At 39.3% G+C, this 19,196-nt stretch overlaps 1 protein-coding gene across 2 annotated transcripts in view; it reads right to left on the bottom strand.

Moving 5' to 3' along the window:
* GRM1 (glutamate metabotropic receptor 1) overlaps positions 1–15,587 on the bottom strand; it is a 346,953-nt gene extending 331,366 nt beyond the window's left edge. For both annotated transcript variants that reach the window (XM_024747977.1, XM_024747978.1), the window contains exon 1: positions 14,888–15,587. In XM_024747977.1, coding sequence (XP_024603745.1) covers positions 14,888–15,587 — 700 coding nt within the window. The remainder of the gene's footprint in view (positions 1–14,887) is intronic.
* Between the last annotated feature and the right edge of the window lie 3,609 nt (positions 15,588–19,196).

Genomic DNA, 19,196 nt, shown 5'->3' with positions numbered 1-19,196 from the left:
ATAACGCAACTGGCTATATTTATATGAAACTTTAGTTTCAAAAGCACTTCCACAACAGTTCCTATGAACCTCATAGGAGGCCTAGAAAAAAGGCATGCCTGACCTTTTACAGATGAGAATGCAGAATTAAAGTGGTTTGTTGACTTGTCCAAATTCATACGGGTAGCCGATGGAGGAAGTGAGACCAAACCCTGTTCCTCTCACTCAGTACGCTTCCTACTGCATGTGGGTGCTACAGGGAATATTAGTACTGGACACCAGTATTCATAAAAAGGAAGAAAATGAGAAAAATATAACAACTTGAGAGTTTTAATTGACATTAAATGTAGTGATCTTCCTTAATAATTAGAAAGGTGAAAGGCAAAGAGGGATATTAATGAAGAAGAGTTTACCCAAGAAACATGCAATTAATTGGTTATGTTCTTTGCTTTATTCCACTGTTATAAGAAAGAAGCGAACAAAAAGAAAAATTATTTATGACAAATTTAGTAACAACCAAACACTTTCAAGGTTGTTGGTCCTTGGAAACTGAAAAATTAGTCTACTATCTTGTTTCATTTACACTGATAGGGCTAGGCAATGAGAACTGATGTGAAGCCCTACAAGCTATTAAATCATCAAACCTCTTACTAAGGCAGAAAAAGGGACTGAAACAACCCTCCTCACTTAATTCAATTAAACAAATATTTATTGAGTGTCGGCTATGTGCAAGGCACTGTTCTAATTGCTGGAGATAGATCAGTGAACTCGACAAAACAAAGAACCCACACTCCAAAAATTTACCTTCCATCAGGGGATATATTCTATTGGGGCAGAATATTCTAGTAAGAGAAGGGATACATGTAACCAGAAATTTGATTAACTACAATGCTACATTCAGCAGTTATTCAGGCTAGTTAATGCATAGTTTTAAAAATCACTGAATGTAAGAAATGAATAGATAAATATCTTTAGTATCATTTTCTAAATATGTACATTTTAAAAGCCATTTTTTGCCTATTTCAGGAGCATAGAGTATTGCCTTGAGACATGTATAAATGACTCTGAAGGAAGTAATTCATAAACCATCACAGTGCACTATCATAAAATGTATATATTATCAGAAGGGGCTTTCAGAGGTTCTACCCAAATTGTGGTACATAGACCAGCAGTATCAATGCCACCTGAGAGCCTAGTGGAAATGCAGACTCTCAGGTCCATCCCAGGACTACTGAATCAGAGTCTGCAATTTATCGAGTTTCCAGGTGATCTGTATGCACACTAACGTTTGAGAAGCACTGCTCTAGTGCATTCCTCTGCACCTAGGAGAGCCTAAAGATAATCTTCTGAAAAGGAGAATATAAGCACTTCAAAAAGTAATCATTCACTCAATATTGTTTTTTATTTTTAAGAAGTCACTTCAAGTAAAACTTTACTTTCAAAATGACAGATCAAGGATATTACATACTAAGCTTTCCTTTGGCACGTACCAACACAGAAGAAAAAATGAAATTTGCCTTTTCACGGTTTCAAATCTACCATAGCTAACCAAAAACAAAGGGTAGTTCATGCCTCACATATACTAATGTGTAGGGCCTCCCTCTACACTGTGATTAAATGACCATCTTCCCTAACAGGTGTAAGAGACATAGGGTCTTTTGGATGGCTCATCCTACATCGAGCTTAGTTTCCCAAGGAATTATGGTCTGGCAGGCACATGATGAGAACACCAAAAAAAGTTAGGAAGTGGTAGAAAGCAGGCTGCCTATCCATTTGTCACCGAACAGTCACTTTATAAACAGATTTATCTTTTCCTAAGAATGAGAAGAGGGGAGAACAGGAAAGGAGGCTGTTGAAAATTCACAGAGGCACAGCAGCCCTACTCAGCGCTGACCTCGGAAAAGAGAGAGCATGTTTCACCCACAGTACACACCCTGCCAAATTGGGGCAACATACCCCAGCACGGCCACCGAGCAGACCCAGAATGCACCGAAGAAAGGGAAAAGACAGCAGTGAGCAGAGAATCCGTGAGCCAGAGGAAGGCCTTTTTCACTAAGTTGAAGGAGTATGATTCTCCTCTGGTCCATGATCAACGCTCAAAGACTCTTCCGTCACACTAAACATGCAAGAAATTTTTCTTCCATCTTTCACATATTCAACTATGAGTGTAACAAAACCTCCCAACCTTCTACATTTAAGAAAACCTCTCAGCCTCTATTACTGTCTGTTTCATAACATACAGAAACTTCAGTAGGGATCTGTATCTACATTAGAGTCACTTTCACTTATACATGTGTGTATTAATATCCTCATTCCTCTTAAAATGGAGTTGAGGGGTTCTGCAATTATAGAAAGTAAAAAATAATGCTGTTGAGGTAAGGTGGAAGACGCTAATATGCACACATATAAACTAAACATTTTCTGTGCTTGAGCATCAAATTTAGGTTTGAGCTTCCTGGTAGGCAAAGAGAGAAAGGGAAAAGGCAATACTCTCATTACCATTTAAGATGAAACATGTCAGTTCTTCAAAAGAGAAATGATTTCATCATATTTAAAGTCTAAAAAGAATTGTTAACAACGGACTTTATACAAGGGGCATTGAACAACATAATAATCAATATCTTCAACAACAAAAACTGTGAAAATTATAAAGCATTATTTACATTTCCAATCCTTCTTCTGACCTTTAAGAAATGAAAAGGGACAGTATTAAAATGCAATTTAGAAAATGCAATTCTTTAGGAAGAGTAAATAGAGTTAGGTATTTGGTATTCTGGGAACCTAATTTATGCAAAGTGGTTGATAGTGATCTCTTAGACAATATTTTTAAGTTACAATTCCCTCATCTGGCCTTGTGACAGGAGCTGGATAAAGGATAATTCGAGGCTATGATCTCTGGTGATCACCTGGTATCCTACATAATTAACTAGAGAAATATTCTGGTGTTTTGGACATTGGGCTAGCAGGTGGCCAAGTTAATGAACTGCTATGAAAGCTGAGACTCCTCCCTTGTATCTGGGGCCTATACACTACTGGAAAGAATATCAAAACAGTATAAAACTGACACTACTAGAAGTTCATAGTTTCCAGTAACAATTGGGTCCTCTAAAAATTTGCTCTACTTGTGTTTGACCTACTCTCTATCCCTTTCCATCTGCCTCATTGAATAATTGAGAAAACAAAGGTTGCCCCTTCTTTTCTCTCCTTCCCCAAACTTAACAGTACCATCACCCAGGGGAAGGACTTCTCCCATTTGTGTGGCCCAGCCATGATTTCTTCTTGCCTCCTCTGCAACTTTGCTTCAGCAATTATCTTCAAACTTTCCTTTTCTACCATTCTTTTCCATCATCCTTTAAAACTGCTTAAGTCTTTTGCATCCCAGAGAATGTTTTCATTTGGAAGTGCATTTCTGTCTAGGTACCATCCTATCTCTCAATTTCCCTTCTCAGTCTCTGGGAACAATGCTGTATACCTGCAGCCTCCACTTCCTCCTGGCCTCTGCCCTTCCAATGGGTTTAGAAATTAAAGGATTCTTGAAGGGCAGAAGCTAAGAGGAAGTAGAGGCTACTGGTATGGAGCACTGTTTCAGTAACCCTCCCTTCCCTGTCAGCTCAGTGATATTTGTCACCGTTTTCTTCTTGAAACTTTCTCCTCCCTTGGCTTTAGTGATGTCTGGTTCTCTCCTGGTTCTTCCTCTTTCTCCTTCTAGTTTTCTAACTGTTCCTTCTCCATCCCTTTTCTGGATGCTCTTCCTCATTTTTTTTTTTTTTTTTTTTTTGAGGTACATGGGCCTCTCACTGTTGTGGCCTCTCCCGTTGCGGAGCACAGGCTCCAGACGCGCAGGCTCAGCGGCCATGGCTCACGGGCCCAGCCGCTCCGCGGCATGTGGGATCTTCCCGGACCAGGGCACGAACCCGTGTCCCCTGCATCGGCAGGCGGACTCTCAACCACTGCGCCACCAGGGAAGCCCTCTTCCTCATTTTAACCTTCCTCAAAGTTCTGCCCTTAGCTCTCTTCTCTTCACTCTATATTCTCTCCCTTGGCAGTTTCATCTACTCCTGTGGTATTAGCCACAGCCATTTGCTGACAAATCTCAAATCTACCTCCCTTTTCAGATATTTGGCCTATGAGATGACTCAACTTCATTGTCCCATAGATACCTCATACTGAACCAGTCTCAAACTCATGTTTTCCCAATCTGTGCTTCCTCTTTTTATTCCCTATTTAGTTGTATAAAATGGAAACATGGGAGTCATTCTAGACATTCTCCTTGATCCTCAGAGCCAATCAGTCACTAAATCCTAATTTCCCTACTAAATGGCTGTCAAATCCATTCTTTCCCGTCCATTCCCTTTGACACTTCCTTTAGTAAAGCTCTTATCATATCTTGAATAAGTTGATTAAACTGCTTTTTCTCCATCACTCCCCCAACTACCAATGGCCTGTCAACTTGTGTGCTAACTTCTAAACTGACACCTTTTCTTAATCTGTCCTCACCAAAGTTTTCAGGATGTCCTTTCCAATATATAAATCTGATCATGTTTCCTCCCTGTTTAAAATCCTTCACTGGCTAACCAAACTTACAAAACTGAATCTAAATTCCTTGGCTTGTCAAGTCTGTCCATTCATGACCTCAGTCTTTCCTGCATTTTCAGTTTGATCCTTCCCCACTCCTTTCCCTGAACATATATTCCAGAATTAGTGATATATTTAGAGTTTCCTGAACATACTTAGTTTTATACATCAATATTTTTACACTTCTCTGTGTCCTCCTCTGATTCCTCTAATGAAGTGAACTTCAAATGTCACCTCCTTTGGAAGCTTCTATGTGGTTTTCCTCACTTCTTTCCCTGGCCCAGAGAAAGCTGGTCACACCTCTGTCTGTCACCTCTCTAATCCATACCTACTCCTATGGTTGTACTTATCAAACTGAATGGTAATCACCATATGGTGAACTTCCTGATAGAGGGATTATCTATAGTTCATCTATCTCTGGTCATCAATGACATAGCAGAGGGCCTGGCCCAGAGAATATGCTCACTAACATTTACTTAATTAAAAGAGAAATTTGAAATGGTCTTTTTTCCCAACAGTGTAATACCTGTTGACCAAAAAGTGAAAATATACATTGTATATTTATTTATCCAGGAAAAGGTGATATTATTTGTTTACTGTAATTTGTTTCTACTGTTTCAATATCCTCGACTCACCTGTTAAATTCTACTGTAAACAGTTTCTCCTCTTGAACATACTGTCCACAATTTGTCTATTGATATTTTTTGTTCTACCCTTTATAATGTACAGATTATATCATGTGTTAGAGTACCAAAAAGAACAGAGGAAACTGCCTCAGTGTATCCAGCAATAATTGCAGAATAAGCGATACAACCAAAGAGCTTTCACTTAGAGCCACCTGCTATGGATGCAATTGTTATGAAGGAAGAGGAAAAGAAGCCGAATGTGCTGCTCAGAGTTAGCAAATTAGCAAGATATACCCCTTCTCTCTTTATTTGCACACTCTCACCCCAAGACATTCCTGTATTTACTTCATACACGCTCTCCTGCACTAAGGACATCTTCTTATTTAAGGTTACAGTGGCCTGGTAAGCAAAATGAGATCTGACACTTATTGAGCTCTATACACAGAACTGTCTCATTTCATGTGCACAATGACCGTAAGGGACTGTTCTTGGACATTTTTACCTTGATGGCTCTCTAAACATGGCTGATTCCATGAAACTTTGGGTCAGTCCTATCCCTGACCCCTGGAATCCACCCCTGCCCATCCTTTTTTAATTTTCGCATCCTTATTCACTATTCAGCACCCCTGGCTACTTGTTATAGAGATGGTACCGCAGAGCTGTCTGAGTGAATGTGATCTCTCACTCTTGACCACAGACCTCACAGGGACAGAATGGTTCCTTCTTTCTTTTCTTTAAAAAATGACCTCCTCTGTGGTCTTTATTTTTCTGCACTGAAGGAGCTGGGGGGGAAATGACATATTTATAATCTCCTCAACTACAGTTTCACGTGGAGTAGACACTTTAAGCTGGAAATTCATTTTCTCTGAGAAAGGACCTTTATTTCAAGTTGGTAACAAGCACAAATATAGAGGTAGAGTTGCTCAGATCCAGGGAAGAATCAGATCAAATGAGAAAATGCTTGACACAGACTTTCCAGGGGAATGTGGAGAGCAGGTGAGTTGGAAGCAAGAGAAGTTAAATAGACTTGTATTATTCAAGGGCTTTTTGGTGTTTAAGAGATTTGAGCTATGAGTTCTTGGTGAGTTCAAGGTGCCAGACTCTGGACAGAGTGCATGGGCTGCTGAAGTGAAGGTGAAGGACACAGAGTTGAGATCAACGACCTATGAGGGTAGGTATCAATGGGTCACACACATGAATGCTGGAATCACACAAGAGTACTGAAAGGAAGACTCTCAGCAGTGAGAATGAGTTTTCAGTGACAGAAGAGTCTCCTGCAAGCTGCTAAATGACTGCAGCAATGTTGGGAAGAACATAGCTGGGCCAGATGATATAAACCTACCTCACAGGAGAGAGGAATGCATGTGGGTGGCCCATGTGATTTAAAAATAAACAATCAAACTCTTAGAGGAAAACATAGGCAGAACACTCTATGACATAAATCACAGCAAGATCCTTTTTGACCCACCTCCTAGAGAAATGGAAATAAAAACAAAAATAAACAAATGGGACCTAATGAAACTGAAAAGCTTTTGCACAGCAAAGGAAACCATAAACAAGACCAAAAGACAACCCTCAGAATCTAAGGGGAAAAAATGTCATGAAGAACCTAGGGGTAAGACAGGAATAAAGACACAGACCTACTAGAGAATAGACTTGAGGATATGGGGAGGGGGAAGGGTAAGCTGTGACAAAGCGAGAGAGTGGCATGGACATATATACACTACGAAACGTAAAACAAATAGCTAGTGGGAAGCAGCCGCATAGCACAGGGAGATCAGCTTGGTGCTTTGTGACCACCTAGAGGGGTGGGATAGGGAGGGTAGGAGGGAGGGAGACGCAAGAGGGAAGAGATATGGGAAGATATGTATAACTGATTCACTTTGTTATAAAGCAGAACTAACACACCATTGTAAAGCAATTATACTCCAATAAAGATGTAAAAAAACTAAAATTAAATAAAAATAAACAATCAATAGATCCTTGGGTTAGGAAAGTATCTAACGCAAATTTGAATAAGTCCTGGCTTTGTTACTAATGAATGTTATGGTCTTAGGTAGGTCATTTTATTTCCCCAGGCCTTTGTTTTCTCATTTGCAACATGAAACCTATAGCACAAGCTGAACTTTTATCTTAACCATGAATTGCATTTTTATTTTATGTTACTAAGTTTTAGATTCAAAAGTCTTCACCTTATTAACTGATTTCATGCACGTGTTCAACTTTCATCAGCTAAGAAGGGCTAACTGATGGCAGTTTAACAAAAGCAAATGAAAGCTAGTTATACATACTGTTGCCTTGTTCTCTGAAACACTGCTGTGAGTAAATAACATGGTAGTGATTATCATTCCCATTTTATAAATAAAACTGAGATGAATGTATATTATTTCCCATAGTCTTTTATGCATTTATTCTTTCAAGTGATTAAATGTACTTTCTGTAACCCATTAGCCTTTAACTACCTATATATTTCTACGTCTCTTCCAACAGACTATAGGACCCTTGAGGACAATAATAATAACAGTAATGAAATAATAATAACTATTAATATTATTTTAATTTATGTGTTCCTAGTGCCAAGACCAATGTCTGATACATAGCAGATGCATGAATTTATCAATGAATAAATGGTCATGTCTTCATTAGAAAGCAAAATAAGTTACTTGGCAAAAAAAGAAATGCTCCCCAAAATCTCCTTGTTCTTCAATTGCCAATTAAGGCTTTTATCTGAATCATTTAGATATTGCCTTGAATCTTCAATTTGTTGGCCATGAAGTAACTAAAATAGACGATCATAAAATTGATAAATGATCATTTCTGATCACCAAGTTTCTGCTTGAGCCAATACTCTTCATAAAAACATTAATGCTGGTATTTGGTACCACAATGCCTTAAGTTTAAGAAAGCAAAACTTCCCATGAGACTGAAGAAAATTTAAATTATAATTTTTCATGAAAATTTAAAATGTAGACATTTATAGAAGACAATTAAGCATGAAAATTAGTAGAACTTGCACACATAAAGTACATAAATATTTCTACATAAGTTTAAAATCTAATGATAGCTCTTTGATGGCTAAGACAGCTACATCATTTTGACAAGACTTTATGTCTCAGCCTGACTCCGATTTTCAACTACAGCTTCTCTGAAAACTGACAACCTCTCCTACTGAGATGTTGCTTCCAAAATAATGTCAGAACAGCATGCACTATGAGCTGATTTTTTCAGTGATTGCAGGTGCTTACTAAACTATTGTGTCCTCAGCCACGGTTTCCCAGCCCTCTGTGGTCTTTGCTGAAAATATGGCTTCTGACAAACTTCTTTATGATGACACCACTCCAGCCACCTCCCAGAAAGTTATTAAAAATCCATAAAGCCATCATTATATATTAGCTCCATAGACCACCAGGAGAAAAAATTGTAGTGCTTAAAGAGGAATGGCAACTGCAAAGCCACATGATAGAAACACAGAATAGAAGTTGCCATCACCATCTACCCTATGCAGACTAGCTGCTTGTAAACTTTGTTCCAAAGCAAATGAAGTCACAGGGTGATTGATGGTATGGCAGAAGAATCAAGAAGAGTTCAAGATTTCTCAAAATAATAAAGGTGTCTCGTTTTTTCATCTTTGTATTTCACGTTAATCCTTTGTACATAGAACCTGTTAACTAAATACTGATTAACTAACTTAGAAAATGGCTTAATAAGTCTAGTCAATATAGAAAAAAATAACAAAGACAGAAACTCAAAAGTATGACAATCTGGGCCATTTTTGATAAGAGTGAGTGGCTTTATGTTTTTCAACAGGCTTCAAGATTACCACTGTATCCCAGCATAAGTAACAGTTGACATTCACAACGATTACTTCGTATATTCAAGAAAAGTTCCTATTAAATTCAGCACTCTCTTTAAAAGATGCCAGGGAACTATATAATATAATTTGCAAAGACTACCTTGTAACATGTTTAAAGTGTAAAAGGTTGGAGTTTAAAGAAGTCAACTATCAAGTACCCAGGTTAGTCAGTCAAGAGAATCAAGGTTCTTGGTAAACAAGGTAGGATGCGAACACTGTTTTTAAATCACAAATAGGGTAACTTATGACTGTGCCTGGATTTATTCTGTCCAGACACCCACTCTTGCTAGTAATGTATGTGCTCTTGGCCAAAGTTCACAGCAAGTTGAACATATTAAATCTAAGTCCATGTTGTTTAAACATAAAGAATTGTGATTTTAAAACCTACTTATTGCAGGCCTGTTAATTACACCAAAATTCTCCTGGTCCTTCAGGATTGCAAAACTGAATATATCTTTGACTCTTTGTCTCTAACTCTTTGGCACATCGAATTCTCCTATAAAGTATTCCTTTGAAGTACTTTTATTCTTCCTAATTATTTTAACAGCCTAGTACCTAGAATTCTACAAACATAAACTTTCATGGCTAGTTTTCTCCCTCCCCATCCAATGCAGCTTCCCTACACATTTCAGTAAGAATTCACTTTCTGTTAATTATCTTTGAATCATATCAAACTCTGCTTTGACATTTCTTTCTTGAAATCAAAACTCTTTGGCTCATGCTTCAAGATTCTCCATTATTTGTCCTTCATATAGATAAACAGTCATGGAATCACAGAATATAAGAACCCACATTTGAGTTCCTATCTTTATTATTAGTTCCCGGCCCACACTCTCCACTCCAGCCAAGAAGACCTGCTTATTTTATTCCCCATGGGGACATTCTTACTACTGCTTTTATCTTTGACAAATGCCATATTAAAAAACTAATCAAAATTCCCTTTTCTCCAGCTTTTTTCTGGCTAATTACACTCACCAATATTTTCTTTCAGTGTTCCCTAAACACATATAAACTCATGTTTCTAAATGTCTATACTGTAATAATTTGTTTTTACTCATTTTACATGTGTTCAAACTATAATCCCTTTAGAGTGTAAAGAACTTAGTAACTGAGACCAAGTCTTCAAATTTCTTCTAAACAGTTTTTGGGATAGTAAATTTTTTATTAGAATTGTAAATGTGCTGTGATGATTTTTCTACTTTTATGCTACTTATTTATTTATCTATAAAGTGGTATAGTATGTAATGAAAAAACTTACTGTCAAGGAAATTCATAACAGGCTGAGTGACCACCCAGATTAGTAGTTTGCTGGTAATGGGCTATGGGAATTTACACTTGACTCTCTCTTACTCAGTTTTATCATATATAGTCAAATCTTGAGGACACAAAGCTGGGATGCTAAGATGAATTAAATAATCAAAGTCCCATAACTTATAGATAAGGCAGATTTAAGCTAAATATTCTACATTTAAAAGTAAACAAAAAACAAAGTCTTACTCTTAGAATAATAATAACAATATTAAAAATTACCAAGTATAAAAGAAAGGAGATGTAGCCTAGTATCAGCTCATATTTTTAAAAAGACTTTTGGATAATAACTTATGTAAGATCTAAGATCTACTTGAGTTATCTGTGACTATAAGGGAACTAAAAATTAGAATATATGGGTGAAGGAACTGGTGAGGTATAGCATAAAAGAGAGAGAGTTCATTGATAATAAATATCACATGGAAGAGAAATTTGAATTGCTTGGATGATCCCCAGTAGTCGATAGAAACTTCAGGGAGTCAGGTCATTAAATAGAAAAATTGACTAATAGGTGAAATTCTGCCTCTGAATTTAAGTTGTATATTCTCCAACTCTCATTAGAAATCCTAATCACAATTAGGAGACTTAGAGCATATGGGAACGACTTCTGGGCAAAGATGTAATAATGGTGTTTTAAGCATCTTTAACTGGTTGGCCTAAATAACCTTTCAAGACATTCTACTCCTTATATTGTGATAAAACAGAACATTTATTAAGGTGACTTACTGTGAAAATAGTTTGGAATCGAGATAAGAAAGGTATAAAGAAAGTTGCTGGTGCATATATAGAAAAATATGATATTTAGTAGAAATAAAATTCTTATATGTAATTGCATTAGCTATAGTAATAGTTAAGTGATGTTCTTATGATTTAGGAGGATTTTCCTCTGATGCCTTTAGACTTTTAGAGTGTTTTATATCAAATAGAGCAAAGCTTCTAAAAAGAAAAAGAGAAGCCAAAGAAGGCCAATCTCATGTAAAGTGTAAGCAAATGTCCAAAAAAAAGGTGCACCACAATGAAAACATAACTGTAAACAAAAGCGTACAGCAGCATCACTAAATCCCTTATCACATACTCCTCTGACACTATGAGACAAAATATTAAGAGAGAAAGGTTTAAAACAAATGAAAATGTATTCAACCCCAAAACTTAACTTTTTGAAGCTACAAACTCAAAGAATATTCTTTTTGGACTCATCCAAAGCTTTGATTTAATCAACTAGAATTATTTTTTAAGTATTGTTTTCTACAATTTTTTGAAATGATAAATTTGTTTTTTTGATGGAGAATCTACATTTTACCAGAAGGATGGAATACAATGTCCTTGGCCGAGATATTCTTCACAGAAGTAGGCTATTTTTGTATTCTATGATTAGCATATTTAAAGACACATGCCAGGTGAGCAGCTTGCTCCAAAGTGCACTCGATTTTTCTTTGTGGACAAGGCTCTGTTGCTTCAGTACCCTCCCTTTGACAGATCCTAATTCAATATTCCTCTCAGGAAATAATCCTGAAAAATCTTCTGGAGAGCCTGTTGCTGGTAACTTCATGTGAACTGATCCTCTTTTTATGTCAGGTAAACTGACAGTTATGACAAGAGGACAAGTGTGGCACAAATGACGTGGTAGAAGATTGAAAAGTATGTAAAAGAATATAACAACTGAATTCTAACTGATTAAAACAAAACCAGAAAACACCTCCAAGCTTAACTTCAATATAAAGTAAAATAATAAAGGGATATAAAACTTTAGAAAGAATAGGATGCTCCATCTATGGTTTTAAAGTCAAGCAATATTAACCATAGAAATGAAGGTATGCTAATCTAGTCACCTATTACTTTTAATGTTAACTATACTAGGCTAACTTCTAATAAAAGAAATTGTGATGATAAACTGACTAGAGAATGGCTAATTTGGAAAGGAGAGGTGAAGGTCACTGGAGGTCCTGAATTTAGAAATTTAGAAGAATTTCTAAACTCCAAATTGCTAATATCCAGACAATCTAGCTTCCTTCCTGAATAGTGCCCAGATGGCAGAGACAACACTGATATGTGGTCTTAGCTGCTTTTTGACAGGGAACTGTCACCAGTAGGTGACCCCATCAGTCTGAAGACAGGAAAATTACTAGATGATGCAAGAAAGTGCCTGCAGGCCAGTACACTATGGGTCCCTGAGAAGCAGGAGGGCAGAACCTCAGAAAAAATAAATTTTCAGTTGGAGCTTATACAAAGGACACTGTTATATTTCTTTGCAGATAGAAGAAAATAAAAGCAATTTAGCTTCCACAGAATTATATCTAATAAGAGAGGAAACAAATTCTCTTTGAGAAGAAATAAGATATATATAAAAGGCAAGGTGAATGGCATCATTTCTTGGTAATAAAATAGACACCAAAGTTAGCTCTAATGCTGTTCGATGAACACAATCTAGTCTGTAATCAACTATTATAATGCTATCAGACATTATCCTTGCCTTACAACCCAAGTCAGAAGGCAGAAAGGGAACAAAGTAATCCAAACTAACACAAGGGTGGAATTTTAATATCAGCCCTTCCTCAACATAATTTGTAAACACAAGTCCAATTAATTTTCCAAAAAGACAACTCTAGTTGTCAGAAAGCGCTATTAGCAATTATTTTTAGCAAAAGGATGCAACTGGAAAACATATTGAAGGGGGGAGGGGGAATCTTTTCTCCACTCCTCTCCACCCCCAAAATAAAATGACATAATAAAATACAGAAAATAAAACTACCTTGTAAAAATGATGTATTACTTCTTCTTGGAGGAGGTATTTACACTTCTAATATCTATAATCAATTACCTAGCTCATTTGGGGGAGAACTATTAAATAATTAAATAAATCACATTCAATCTACTTTTTGCCATTCCCTTTTAGAGAGATCGCTCTAATGCTGATAATTAACACATTTTTAACTTGGGCTTTCAGGATGGTCCATCTAAGCACTGAAGGAATCTATACTAAACAAAAAAATGTAGGAAATTAACATTAACCATAAAAATGTAAGGAGTTAAAATCTGAACTTAAATCTGTGTCTTAAAAGAGTAATATGTGATTTTGTTGAAAAAGAGGCAGGCAGTTCACTATGAAAAATCAAGATTCAGAAATAGGATTCAGTTTTTAGAACTCACAACACTGCAACAGGAAGGTGTTTTTTTTTTCCTCCAAAATCAAAGTCTGAAATTTCTACACAATTTTTGTTTGTCCTAAAAACTCTGCTCCCTTTAAAGTTAAAGCATCAGTTTTCATTAACATAACCATATCACCATTTCAGTAAGAATGCTTCTTAATTTCTGTATCAGACTTCACATCAGTAACTGAATACTGTGTAACTGTTAAAATAACATGAAGTCATACCTATGGCCTTTCTGTTAATAATTTGATATTAAGAAATATAAATGCAGCAATACCTTCAAGATTCTCTTCCATATGCCAGCATATACACGTGAACTGTCCTGGACATTAATTCGTAACCTGGGTCTCAATTTCTCTATAAACCTGAGGGAGTTAAAAGTAGATGACTCAAAAGTTTCATTTTATCCAACAATCAGTATAGGATAAGATGAGAAGAGTAAAGAAAATCTATATATAATAAATTATTTGAGAATGCATGTCTGTAAGACTGTATAAATCAAAGTTTTTAACCTCAGGAATAATCTATTTCACTTTTAAAAGTTATTTTAAACATGATATCTACTATCATTTTATTAGTAATTTATAATTTGTCTAACTTTAAATTCTAATAAGCAAAGTCATTGTGTTAGAAAGCAAACAAACTAGAAACCAAAATTCAAATCCAAGAGGTCATCAGTGCTAGTGCTCATAAGACAAGATAATTCTTCGGGAGAGTGAGGGCATATGGACAATTTTAACTTATTAAGTAGGAAAAAATAATAAACTATTTAAATTATTTACTTTTCCTTTGTATCTAAGGTACCCCAGAATTTAAAACATAAGTTTCTGATATATTGAGGGAGATGACTGCATTAATCCAATATTTACAGGTAAGTTATAAATGTGTAAGGAGGGGGCACACCAGAACAAAGAAGCACCTTCAGCTGTTCATGACAAGATAAAGCTTTCAAGTCCACTTTTGGGGGACAGCAGTTTGCTTTTTGGTTTTTGTTTTTTGTTTTTCTAAGTGCTCACATTGGATTAGTCTATTAAGCTTGGAAAATCATAGCCAGTCACTTAAGGGTAGTATAACATCTTGGGCAAATAAACACAAACTCAGAATATGAGGAAAAACAAATATGTAAGTCCAAAAACTACAACTGGGCACTGTTCATGGAGAGTTTGGTGCCTTTTTGGTTCCTGCTACCCCCAGAAACACCATGGGACAGTTTTCCTACACTATAATTATAGGAGGATGAGGATGCAAGGCAATGCCTGGATGGGCATGTACGGAGAAGGGTAAAGGCTCTTCCCACGGTGCTAGAAATAAACAGGAAACAACACTGTGATCCCAAGCGCACATCAAGCAATGCCCTGGCTTTCTGTGCACTTTTCTTCCCCAAATGCAATGCCTACCTTCCGTGTGGACCGCGGAGACATAGGTCCAATTGTAACGCTTGACTATGTCAAGCATCGCCCTTGCCTGCAAAGTGTCAGAAGGGACAACCCTCAGGAAGTATTTGTACAAAGTTTTGTCACTCAGGTCGATACTTGTAGCGGAATATGCGATCTGGGGGATGTTGAAGAGCTGGAGCAGGTTCTGCACTTGAATGGCTACGGAGCTGGAGCCCGGGCCGATCACGCCGGCAATGGGCTTCTTAGTCCTGCCTGGGGGGAGGGTCTGGCTGTCAGGCAGGCACCGGTTGAGCCCGTCCTTCTCGTCTCGAATGGAAATCAGAGAGTCCCTGATGAACTCAATGCTCTGCTCCAGAGCCACAGAGGAGTGCCAGCAGGAATCTCGGATCTCACTGCCCAGGGTGATGTTGGGCAGAAGGACCGGGTCCGCGTTGATCTTATCCAACGTGTGGAACATGGCCTCCACCCTCTGGATGCCATACTGCTCCCTGATCTCCCCACACTTCCTCTCTGGGACCTTCTCGGCCGGAGGCTGGTGGTGGACTGAAAAGAGGGCTCCAATGATGACATCTCCGTCCATTCTGGCCACTGAGCGCTGAGACGAGGCTCCTGCCAGCAACAGTTTCCTGCCAGGGCCTCTGGGGAGAAGGGACATCTCCAAAAAGATAGCTGGGAAGAAAACCAAGAGGAGCCGGACCATTATGCTGAGGACGCCGTCCACAGCCGGCCAGCCGCGTTCCCACGCTGGTCCAGCCAGCAGGCTCTGCGCGCTCACAGTGCGGACCCAACGCCTGACGCCTGCTTCTCCCCTGTCGCCAACGCCGCTTGTCCGACGACTTCAGCTTCTGCACCCCCGCCTCCTTCCCCTCCTCCTCCTCCTCCTGGTCCTCCACGACCACCTTTACGCCCTGGTGGCGTCTTTAGGGGTATTCGAGTCCCCCTTCTTCACTGATGCATCCAGGTAAACTGACCAATGGTACCATGGGAGTCGTGGTGTCTCGGGTGAGCTGGACGCTGCCGGCAAAACAGGAAGGAATTCAAAGCTCCGTTATTATAGGACCTGTGTCAAAACTCTGGGGTCAGTGCTGGTTAAGAGTTGACCGGTGCATTTCATGATATGGGCTGGAAGGACATCATGATAGCGGCTGGAGGGACAGCTTGGGCGGCAGCTCTGGTCAAGGCGGAAGGTGGCGCGTTTGGCCCCCAGTACCCTCCTCTGTCCCGGGAGGCGCAGAGCCTCGCCGACCCGTCCCCTCCTGCAGCTCCAAGTCTCTTCCAGGTCCCCAAATACCCTCACGATTACTGAGTGGAGGGGGAGGAGGGAAGAGGGAGAAAAAGGAGCTGCGTCTTTCGACCTTAGAGAACTTTCCGGATTTGAAAAGATCAACTTTTTTCCCCAGAAGAAATTTGGAAACTCTTTCATTATGAAGGCAGAAGCGCTACTTCAAAATAAGCTCGAACCAGGGGTGCACATTTTACTTTAACTTTGAGGGGTTGAAGAGACCCTAACGTACTACCCAAGTAGTAAATATAAATTTGCCAGCTTGAGGAAATCCATATTAGTTACTAAGGCAACGCCTGGAAAAGTCTCCGCATGTCGGATTTTGGTACATTCCCCCTCCCTCCCCCCCCCAAGAAGTCAGCTTATTGTAGACGTTTAGGGGGAAAGGGTACAGATGAGGTAACTTGTTTCCCGCGACCCAGGATGGAGGGAGGGGATGGAGGGACCCTGCACTTCCCTAAATCCAGACCTTTGGCTTTGCATAGTTGCTAGAAAGGGAACAGAGGGGAGCTTCCTGGTTGCTCTGGCGGCGGCAGCTCAGTCCTGCCGCCTTCAGAACCCTGGACAGTGCTTGGTCAAGCGGCTGAGGCATTCCTCCGCAGGGCCATTTGCAGACGCTTTGACCAGCGAGTTTACACACACACACACACACACACACACACCTCCTCGTTTCCCCAGTACCCCTCCATCCTCATTCTCTTCTCCTTGCAGCTACTGCTCCTCCAGGTATATTCAAACCCTACCACTTCGGGGGCAGAGGCGCCAAATCTCAGCCGCCTGCGGGGCTGAAGTTGGCTCTTTCTCTCGTCCCTCTCCGGCTCCCGTTTTCAAGGTGAGGGTCAGACAAGAAAGGAGCAAAGGGAGCGGGCGAGGAGCAAGAGCACAGGAGGTGAGGCAGGCAAAAGAAGAAAGGCAACCCAGGCACCCATGCGTCCCGACGCTTCCCGGGGAAGCCGGACTAACAGAAAGAAATAATCGAGGATGCCTCTGGGACAAGGAGAAAAAATCCCATAGATTGGGATCTTGTGTCTGTCACTGTGGGTGGGTTCCCCCGCCGGGAGGTGTCTGCTCACCTGGGTCTGCTTGGAGAATTTGGACTTGAGACGGACCTGAGTCCGGGTAGGCAGCGCTGTGGTCCCCGGGCCAGAGTACCGTGGCCAAGCTCGGTTCGCAGACGCCTCAGCTCTAATCCAGACGGTGCAGGGATGCGATCTAGGCTGTACACTAGTGCCCTCTTTCTTCAGCACTATTTTACCGCAAGGAAAAAAGAGGGAGGAGGGAGGGAAAGAAACAAACAAACAAAAAAACAGGTCATCCAAGGCTTGTCTATTATCTCACACATAAAAATCAGTCATTTAATGGAGGGGGGAGCGGATAAAATCTAGGGATAAGTGGAGAATATTAATTCTTTTACTACTAGAGGGTTCTTAAAGAAGCTGCCAGCTATATGAATAGACAGATCTGGAGAAAGGAGTGGGGAATGGCTTAGGCTGCTTTACAGCGGATATTCCTTGTATTCCTTTACAGGGACTCAAACGCATTTTATCTCCCTGGAAGTAAAACCCCTACTGAGGGAAATAGAATAAATGCATTTGAAGACATCTATACAGGCTCTACTGGTAGGTTGCGAGGGAAAGGGGGAAGAGGCTGCATGGGGTGGGAGGAGTGGAAGGAGAGGTAGGCACAACATGAATCATGGGAAGCCAAATGAAGAGAGGCAAACCTTGGCTACATTTTCCAGGTCAAGATGTAACTAAATTGAGAATGAGAGTCAGGTCACATGAAAACACTGGAGTGAAAAACACTTATACAAATTCCTCTCAGGCTGCCATCACCCTCCCGGACAGGTCTACAGTGTTGCTTCTTACAGTGTGAAAAGTGGAAGTTAAATCACATTCCTCTGGGAACATGTTGGCTGAGCAGAATGTGTCCCAGCTTCTTCAGAGGAGAAAGACAAGTGACAGTGTGCCTTTCCACTCCTGCTCAAAGCTTTCTATTTGTGCCATGTGCAGAGAACAGAGATCAGCATATTTGGGTCCCTTTATAATCACCTTGGAGGGGACAAACCGCATGAGGCAGTTTTAAAAACTTTTTAGCATGTTCCATGAAACAGGACAGGAAATGCCTCCAGTCAGGAACAGAAGCTCTTTCTTGTTCTGACTCTGGCCTTTTTTCCGAGTGTCAGATTTTTCTGGATTTTTCTTAAGTAATCTAAAGAGTATAGGAATTTTTTTTCTTTTTCAGCAAATAATGCATGGAACCAGGTACATATCCTTTAGGCCTAAAAGATCTCAGTTTTGGAAGTAACTATATGTTTACTCAAGGAAAATAAGAGGTAAGTTTCTGTCTCACACATAGGGTAAAACAGTTCTCTGCTTGTACCCTTAGGAAGATGTCAACTTTAAGAGCAAGCCACAGGTGTTCACGGTGTCCCACAGTATCTCACTTCGTCTGTTAGCCATTTAAACTCCATTTTAGATAACTCTATTCTAGTAAGTTAAGCCCTAAACATGATTTTCCTGGAATATTTCATAGATACAATGAATGTACAAAGATTTCAGTGCATATATAAACCATCAAATATGATTTGCAGGATTAGAGAAAGCAATGTCTCTGAAGTTCACATTTAGCTCTAATATATGCTTCTCAAAGAAATATTTTTAATATACCACATTGACATAGGTTAGAAAAGATTCTGCTACTGAAGGAATGATTAAATATTCAGACTTATTTGTTCTCAATACAGTCCAAGTAAAACCTACACATTCAGGTTGGCTGAAACAAAACATTTTAAGTAGAACAACTTGTGGTCATAACATAGAGTATTTATGCATATACATGAACTATATATGATAGATGTTAAGGAAATGTTTAACTTCAACTGTGTCAATTTGAAATTATCATTTAAATGTATTGATAATTGTTTAAGACCAAACTTTAGAAGGCACAAAGACAAAAATCAGTCAAGAAGAAGGCACAAGAAAGTAAAAGACAAGATGATCCAAATATGCTTCATATCTAAATATG

This window comes from Neophocaena asiaeorientalis, unplaced genomic scaffold (genome assembly GCF_003031525.2).
Source record: "Neophocaena asiaeorientalis asiaeorientalis breed wild unplaced genomic scaffold, Neophocaena_asiaeorientalis_V1.1 scaffold123, whole genome shotgun sequence".
In the NCBI taxonomy this organism is placed as follows: domain Eukaryota; kingdom Metazoa; phylum Chordata; class Mammalia; order Artiodactyla; family Phocoenidae; genus Neophocaena; species Neophocaena asiaeorientalis.
Note: the sequence above shows the minus strand (reverse complement) of the source record. Positions and strands in the feature narration are given on the sequence as shown.